The following is a 9,485-nucleotide window of genomic DNA, read 5'->3' on the forward strand; positions in this document are numbered from 1 at the left end:
GATTAAAAACATTCCACGGTTTCAGTAACTAAAGGCATACTTATCGTAAAACACTGATAAACACGGATACACTGGCGACAGCTTTACATTGAACTACGAAAACACCGAGGTGTTTGGCAGCTGTTCATGGTATGATTGCAAAGATATTTTCCAACAGATTTACACATTTATCGTGAGTAAAATTTAAAGATAAAATAAAAGTTTATCATGAAAATTTAACCACAGGTCTATCCAAAAAATAAGGATGAACGTAGAGACTGTGCAGCTGACAAAAGTGAAGAAAAATGTAAACAAATGCTAGGCTCCTAGTTTTCTCTATGTACACAGGTTGAATCGATAGCCCAAAAACTGTATGAAATACTTGTTTACATTTAAAATAAAATAATGATCATTTTACTTGCTTATTTTATTCATTTTTATACATGAAAAGCAAGTAGAGCATAATTTATGTGCCTGTAGATATTATTGCGCCGTGTGATTAGGTCACGTATTGACCTCTGACCTCTGACAAACTTCATACAGAATTGAAGATATTTTCTCTCTGTATGTTTATATAATGGAGAGATACCACAAATGTATATGTTATGTATTAACAAACAATAAAAACAAGCATTCAGAAAGGCGGATTTTACGCGGGTTAATATACTTGTAGCGCTCCATTCCTTGGGTCTCGGCCTCTTTGGGGCCTCGGCTCCATTACCTTTAAGGAATGGAGCGCTACTCGTACATTAACCCTTACGTATTCGGCCTCGGCTCCATTACTTTTAAGGAATGGATCGCTACATTAACCCTTACGTTAAACATGATACAACAGAATAAACTTGCTTTATAACATGTAAGAAGAAGAGGCCTTTCATGAAATTGATTTTTGTAGAAGTAAAAAAAAAATCCCAAAATTGTTTTTCTTATAATTATCTATTTCTGTTCCTACACTGATTGCAGGACTTTGAAGTATTTCGTCATGCAATATTCCTGTGTAATAAATTTTCAATAGAATCTGAAAGATAGTTTTTGGAATAGTTCTGTTAGCAGTAAAAAAAAAATTCCCCCGCGCTTGCGTGGGATTTCAGCTAGTTATATTGAAGATATTAACCAAATTAAAGTACTTAATAAGAGCACTAGGTCTTAATCACGTTGAAACTAAATGTCTTATAAAAGGTCCTAAATTCAGGAAGCTACGGTCTTTTATACAATTTCATTTGTTCAACTAAAATTTTGTTGTCTGTCGTCGTTATCGTAAAATTCTTGCATTTTGATCTTTATAATAACATGGTAATTTTGAGATTTTTTTTTTTATTAAAGCTGAACACAACTCGTAAATAGGACATTTTCGATATCATGATCTACAAAACATCCTCTTCGCATTCGTTACACCTGACTGCTTTATTGTCACGGGTATCGGCGTGGAATGGTGACCCGTGTTTGTGCTGGTTATCTTTACATTTTATTGCAGTTACGTGCGTCTGTGTTTGTTTGTACACTGAACTGATCTGTACAACTATAATTGTAAGATTATTTGGTATCATATTTTCCTGCATTAGACGAAGTATCAGGGGTTTTTTTCGCTGCCGAGTGCTGTATACCATACGTTCGTCTACACCGGTGTCGACTGATTACAAGTACAATGAACGGTATCTAAGTCAAGCACCATATATAGTAGACTTAAGAATAAGCGAGAATCCGAACAAAGATGGCGGACACATACCTCTTACGAATCGTGTTCAGCTTTAAGAAAGAGAAATTGTGCGTGGTCATTTATATTTATAATCACAAGCCAGATTAGAAGACGTGCAAGTCAAGGTTTTCTGAGGAATTGTAGAACTGAGTTTGTTTAAATCTTGACCCCAGAGGGCAGCATTGAAACACTATAGCGATCATTGTTTAACTACAAAAATGTTTGAATTTTTTCTTCAGAAGAACAGCATGATTTAGGTCTGTTCGACTCATGAACTCAGGCATCCGGTTCAAGAAATTTATTCCCGTTGACAAACAAATATTTTATACTTATACAATATAAATACACTTTAAAAAACGTGTCATTGTTACAAATATGTTACATACTGGAACACAAAACAACAAAAACCCATTTGATCGTAATTTTTTTTTTTTTTACATACGGTGGTATTATGGTACTCCGATCCTCAGCCAGGAAGGATAACTCTAAATTTATAATTTAAATTCAAAAAAATCAAAAGGAAGCTTGAAAATTAAATCTTTTCATGTAACAATTTTCATTTTATACCTATCAATAGGCTTCAAGGTACCTTGAAGTTCTCAGAAAGGTCTTATAAAAAGTCGAATTTTACCAAATGCCATAGATACCAATGTTTATTAACATGATATGAAATTAAGTGTTTAATAATGATGTTTTGCAATGGTAGAAAAATCTTTATACACTATGCATTGTAGAGTGATCAAAGTAAATAGATGAAATAAAAGTACCTTCTATGTACATGTATAAGAATTTGCAATTTCAAAGCCTGGATACCTCTGATTTTTATTTCTAAAATGTGTTTGTCGATCAAATTTATATTGGAAAATGCATAGTACATGTAGGTGTTTTTATTCGCATTTCCTGAAAATTTATTTGAGATTTACTAATTCTCCCTATATAATATGATTAACTTTACAGATGATGTTTGAAGAATTACCGTGGGTAAAACATGTTACTTTAAGAATTCAGAGACATTTTTGTGAGCATTTTCATTAAGTCAATGGCTGATTTTCAGAACCCGAAGATCGAAGTACCTTAAAGATTTTTTTTTTATTTAAAGTTAAATATTCATTCTATTTGCAGAGACAGCCTTTAGTATCAAAATTGGAACAGAGTCATGAAGTGTTAAAATTCACAATTGAAGAGGAAGCAAAACAGAACGGTATTGTCTCTTAATTTACAAACCAATAAGTGTTCATCGAAATATATCCAGCTGTCGTTGGATTTCCATCGGTATTGTAATTATTGTCATATACTGATAAAGCTACCTATTGTAGGGTCGTAATTGTAATACTGCAGGGATATGAGAAAACGTTGAAAGTGAAAATGAGTTATTAATGAACCTTCACAGCGTTCCCTATTACTAATGGATTCCTGAGTTTGTATGTACTGCAAAACCTCGGACAACAAAAACGCCTGATTTCTTTTCCATTCCACTTTTGAGAAATAACCGTTTAGGAGAAAAATACGAAAATGACACATTTAAATACCTCAACTTACTTGACTAATATTTACGAAGCATTCACCAACCTCGACTTCAACGGATCGTCAAACGATAGTTTTCAAGCCACAGGTCCTTCCAGTACTGCTTTATATATGGGCGGTATTGTGATGCTCGTTGCTTTGTTATGGGGCTTGTTTGCCAATATACTTATTTTAGCAGTCATCTTTTCCAAGAGAGATTTGAGTAACATTATTAATATTTTCATCATTAGTCTCTGCATCAACGATATAATAAACCTCGGATTCAATAACAATCTTGTGATGTTATCGTATTTTCTGGGAAGATTTCCTACAGGTATATTAGGATGTGAACTGGCAACGCACTTTACTGTTTTGTTTATGGGGTCATCCTTATGGCATACAGGGCTTATTGCAATACATCGCCTGATAGTGGTCGTATTTAACAACTTCTACAAGAAAATCTCAAAGAAGGCCTATACTTGCTTCGTACTTGTATTTGCAAGAGTTATTCCCCTCCTATTTCTAGCACAGCCTTCTCTTGGTCAAATGGCGTATTATGAAGCAAGATTACTGAGGTGCATCGTTAAGAAGAACTATGGTCCGTATAATCTTCTCGTCATTGTATTTCTTATGATCCTCCCATCCATCATTCTTGTTGTCTGTTATATAGCTATTTTTATCAAGGTTTACCAATCATCAAGAGCATTTAGAGCTTCGCGCCAAAAAGAGTGGCTAAAGCGAGAAATCAAGATCACCAAGATGTTTGGAATGGTGTTTCTTTTGATAGTTATTGCATACCTGCCTTATGGAATAGTGAGATCCATCGACAAACAGTTACAATTAAGTGCCGATTTCTATGTGGCGATTACAGTTTTCTTTGCAATAGGTAATTGTTGTAATCCTATAGTTTATGGGGCAATGGATAAATCTATTCGCCTTGAGTGCTTCAAAATCTTTCATCTGACTAAAGACCAAGAGAAGGAAAATGGAAATGGTCATACAATTATTGCTCAAACCACTCAAATGGTCGTCGATCAAGAAGATAATGAAGAAATTCCTCTTAATACATCAACTAAGAACACACAAACCGTGGACAACTTTATAAAATGAACTAATTTGTGAGTGTAAGCGCCTGTGTAACCGTTAGTGACACTCAACCTAAAAATATTATGAACGAACTGTATTCAATAATTTTCAGATTAAAATGATATTTGTCTAAGATTTTTTGTATTCAGTGTTATAATTATTAAAAATGAAAACCTTAAATTTAGTTTTATGCTATCTCCTGCAACGCTGTTCGATGGAAATTTTCAATGGAATATATATCTTTTTTGGCCATGAAAGCAGCAATATTTTATAAAGACTACTTAGAATGATGTGTCTGCATCCTCAGAAACACCGAGGCCCCTTTATAGCAGTTCATGGCGAGGGTTATAGTTTCAGAAATTAAAATAAACTCCAACGAAAAAAGTGCTTTCAAAGAAAGTTTTCTGATTGTTTTGTAAAGTCTCTTTTAAAAATTCCCCTTATAAACATGTACAGTAGCGTTGCAAAAAGAGGGCTTACAAAGCGAGGACTCGCCCCCGCAACAATATTTTTTCAAGTCACTGGAAAAAGTTGATTTTTCTTTAAATATGTGAATTAATCTTTTTTTTTTATTTCCAAATACCATTAAGGCTGTTTAAAATTAATTCTATGTTTAATGTCACCCGCGCGCGTAGGTTTTGGAGAAGATCGTCTTTGAAAAAAACAAACAATTCGGAATTCCATATGTCCGTTCCGGTTTGGTTCTACATTTAGCGACTCAATTCTGCATCCCGTAGTGACAGAAAATGTGCTTAGATGCCTCAGTAGATGGTGTTTGTGTTTTATTAAATGAATAGGAGTGAATTAAACAGTATGGGATCATAAATGTAAGTAGAAAATTGATGTTTTTATTATTGAAGTTAATGACAAAGTCTAGTTTGTTGATTTTTATTTTGTCAGTCTTCGAATCACATATACCATGTGTACAGACTGTGGCAATGACAGACTCAGTTCGTGATTATTTTGGCTGTACTTTTCATCGTATTTTGGAGAGAATTGCAGAGCTTTTAACTTAGTGCAAGATGTGTATAAAGAATTATATACAGTGAGATGCATCATTTAAATTTTATCAAATACTTTCATATTAAATATTTGTAAAAATTTAAAGGAACAGTAATGACTCAGAGTAAGATTGATTTCTTCATAATTCAAGTACCTATAAATACCTACTTGTTTTTGGAAAGATAATACTAGTCTTTGCCATTTGAGCAGGGAGAAGCTTACAGAAGATAAAGCCTTTCAAGTGAAAGAGTGTAAAGAAAATAGTTGGGGTATTTTAAGAAGTGAAGAACCCTGCCCTGTGTGTGGAATTCAAGGTATTTAGAATAAACTACATGTAATACACTTTCAACTCTAAATTCTAATAGATCTGGTACTGTGAGAAAAAAAAATACAACATAATTCAATTTCAAGATATTTCAATATAAGAATGTATATATATATATATAAGAAAGTTTTACATAGGAATATATAGGAAAAATCTTTAAAAATCTTCTTCTCCAGAACCACTGGGCCAGGAAAGATGAAACTCACGTGGAGTCATCCTCAGGTAGTGTAGATTCAAGTTTGTTCAAATTATGACCCCCGGGACAAGGGTGGGGCCAAAATGGCCGACCCAAATTTTACATAGGAATATATAGGAAAAATCTTTAAAAATCTTCTTCTCCAGAACCACTGGGCCAGGAAAGATGAAACTCATGTGGAATCATCCTCAGGTAGTGTAGATTCAAGTTTGTTCAAATCATGACCCCCGGGGCAAGGGTGGGGCCAAAATGGCCGACCCAAGTTTTACATAGGAATATATAGGAAAAATCTTTAAAAATCTTCTTCTCCAGAACCACTGGGCCAGGAAAGATGAAACTCATGTGGAATCATCCTCAGGTAGTGTAGATTCAAGTTTGTTCAAATCATGACCCACGAGGCAAGGGTGGGTCCAAAATGGCCGACCCAAGTTTTACATAAGAATATATACGAAAAATCTTAAAAAATCTTCTTCTCCAGAACCACTGGGCCAGGAAAGATGAAACTCATGTGGAGTCATCCTCAGGTAGTGTAGATTCAAGTTTGTTCAAATCATGACCCCCGGGGCAAGGGTGGGGCCAAAGTGGCCGACCCAAGTTTTACATAGGATTATATAGGAAAAATCTTAAAAATTCTTCTTCTCCACAACCACTGGGCCAGGAAAGATGAAACTCATGTGGAATAATCCTCAGGTAGTGTAGATTCAAGTTTGTTCAAATCATGACCCACGAGGCAAGGGTGGGTCCAAAATGGCCTTCCCAAGTTTTACATAAGAATATATAGAAAAAATCTTAAAAAATCTTCTTCTCCACAACCACTGGGCCAGGAAAGATGAAACTCATGTGGAATCATCCTCAGGTAGTGTAGATTCAAGTTTATTCAAATCATGACCCCCGGGGCAAGGGTGAGGCCAAAATGGCCGACCCAAGTTTTACATAGGAATATATAGGAAATATCTTTAAAAATCCTTCTCCAGAACCATTGGGCCAGGAAAGATGAAACTCATGTGGAATCATCCTCAGGTAGTGTAGATTCAAGTTTGTTCAAATCATGACCCCCGGGGCTAGGGTGGGTCCAAAATGGCCTTCCCAAGTTTTACATAAGAATATATAGAAAAAATCTTAAAAAATCTTCTTCTCCACAATGGCCGACTCAAGTTTTACATAGGGATATATAGGGAAACCTTTTAAAATACTTCAAAGCTATGATTAGTGATATTTATATGGAATCATCCTCAGGTAGTGTAGATTCTAGTTTGTTCAAATGATGAACGCCTGGAGGGGAGGGGGGGTAAATTCAAGCCTGATGTGCTCAGGTGAGCGCTGTGGCCCCTGGGCCTCTTGTTCATAATGTTTTAAGATCGGGTTCATGCTGAACTAAATTCCGAAGGTCAACATGGTAAATATGGAGCAAGAAAAAGACGATTAAAGCAAGAGGCCCATAGGCCACATCGCTCACCTGAGCAATGTGGCTAGGAAAAAAGCAGAAATCAGTTTATTATTGAAAAGTTTAAACTTCCGAATAAAAATGATCATTCATGCCTTTGCTATTCTTGAGAAGAAGATTTTTAAAGAATTTCCTATATATTTCTATGTAAAACTTTTATTGGGCATTGTGGTGCCTACCTACCCCTGGGGGTCATGATTTAAACAAACCTGAATCTCAACTACCTGGGAATGCTTCCAAATAAATATAATCATTCATGCGTTTGCTATTCTTGAGAAAGATTTTTTTTAGAGTTTTCCTGTATATTTCTATGTAAAAAATTTGATCGGCCATTGTGGCCCTGTCCTTACCCCGGGGGTCAGGATTTGAACAAATTGAATCTACACTACCAGAGGATGCTTCCCTGTAAGTTTCATTTTTCGTGTCACAGTGGTTCTTGAGAAGAAGATTCTTAGAAAGTGCCACTAATTTTTTACTATTTCTAAATTATCTCCCCTTGAATAAGGGCGTGACCCGTCATTTGAACAAACTTGAATCCTCTTAACCTGAGAATACTTTGTGCCAAGTTTGGTTGAATCTGGCCCAGTGGTTCTTAAGAAGAAGATGAAAATGTGAAAAGTACTACGACAACGCCAACGACGACAACAACGACAGACAACGGACAAATTTTGATCAGAAAAGCTCACATGAGCCTTCGGCTCAGGTGAGTAAAAAGTTAAATTTTCTCTTTATGTGGATTATTTTTTTTAGGTTAACGGCATGCACAACCAAAAATTTTAATGTCAAGCAGTTTTTTCTTGGTCATAACTTTTGCATATAATAAAATAACATCCTAAAGAACAAGAGGCCCAGTGGCCACAGCGCTCACCTGAACACATCGGCTAGGAAAAAGCACATACCTGATCAGAACTAAAAGTTTACTGAGTTGGGGGAGGGGGGGGGAGCTTGAATTTTAACCCCCCAGGGGGTCATGATTTAAACAAACTAGACTCTACACTACCTGAGGATGATTCCATATAAATATCACTAATAATGGCTTTGAAGTACTTGAAAAGAAGATTTTAAAAGTTTTCCCTATATATATTCCTACGTAAAACATTAGTTGGCTATTTTGGCCCCATCCCAACCCCGGGGGTCATGATATGAACAAATCTTAATTTAAACTACCTGAAGATTATTTCACATGAGTTTCATCTTTCCTGTCTCAATGGTTCTTGAGAAGAAGATTTTTAAAGATTTTTCCTGTATATTCCTATGTAAAACTTTGATCTGCCATTTTGGCCCCACCCTACCCCCGGGGGTCATGGTTTGAACAAACTTGAATCTACACTACCTGAGGATGATTCCACATGAGTTTCATCTTTCCTGGCCCAGTGGTTCTTAAGAAGAAGATGTTTAAAGATTTTTCCTGTATATTCCTAACGTATGTAAAACTTTGGTCGACCATTTTGGCCCCACCCTAGCCCTGGGGGTCATTTATCATGAACAAATTTGAATCTACACTACCTGAGGATAATTTCACATGAGATTTATCTTTTCTGTCTCAATGGTTCTTGAGAAGAAGATTTTTAAAGATTTTTCCTGTATATTCCTATGTAAAACCTTGGTCGGCCATTTTGGCCCCACCCTAACCCCAGGGGTCATGATTTGAACAAACTTGAATCTACACTACCTGAGGATAATTTCACATGAGTTTCATCTTTCCTGGCCCAGTGGTTCTTGAGCAGAAGATTTTTAAAGATTTTTCCTATATACTCCTATGTAAAACTTTGGTCGGCCATTTTGGCCCCACCCTACCCCCAGGGGTCATGATTTGAACAAACTTGAATCTACACTACCTGAGGATGATTCCACATGAGCTTCATCTTTCCTGGCCTAGTGGTTCCTGAGAAGAAGATTTTTAAAATTTTCCTACATACTCCTATGTAAAAGTTTGGTCGGCCATTTTGGCCCCACCCTACCCCAAGGGGTCATGATTTGAACAAATTTGAATCCACACTACCTGAGGATGCTTCTACATGAGTTTCATATTTCCTGGCCCAGTGGTACTTGAGAAGAAGATTTTTTTTTAAATGCCATTAATTTTTCTCTAATCCATAATTATCTCCCCTTGGAAAAGGGCTTGGCCCTTCATTTGAACAAACTTGAATTCCCTTTACCCAAGGATACTTTTTAGCAAGTTTGGTTGAAATTGGCACAGTGGTTCTTGAGAAGAAGATGAAAATGTGAAAATTTTACGACGACGACGACAGAC

The 9,485-nt window shown here is 35.9% G+C and overlaps 1 protein-coding gene across 1 annotated transcript; it reads left to right on the forward strand.

Moving 5' to 3' along the window:
• The first annotated feature begins 3,187 nt into the window (after nucleotides 1-3,187).
• On the forward strand, nucleotides 3,188-4,350 carry LOC134232340 (visual pigment-like receptor peropsin). The gene has a single exon (XM_062714289.1). It carries the CDS (start codon nucleotides 3,188-3,190, stop codon nucleotides 4,286-4,288), a length of 1,101 nt encoding a protein of 366 aa, XP_062570273.1. The 3' UTR covers nucleotides 4,289-4,350.
• The last annotated feature ends 5,135 nt before the right edge of the window (nucleotides 4,351-9,485 follow it).

Source organism: Saccostrea cucullata, unplaced genomic scaffold, assembly GCF_032062105.1.
Source record: "Saccostrea cucullata isolate Sc308-1 unplaced genomic scaffold, CSIRO_AGI_Scuc_v1 ctg4205, whole genome shotgun sequence".
Lineage (NCBI taxonomy): Eukaryota > Metazoa > Mollusca > Bivalvia > Ostreida > Ostreidae > Saccostrea > Saccostrea cuccullata.

Excerpts from the sequence above, each read along its gene's own strand:
- LOC134232340 (XM_062714289.1), top strand. The coding sequence starts at position 3,188 with ATGACACATTTAAATACCTCAACTTACTTGACTAATATTTACGAAGCA.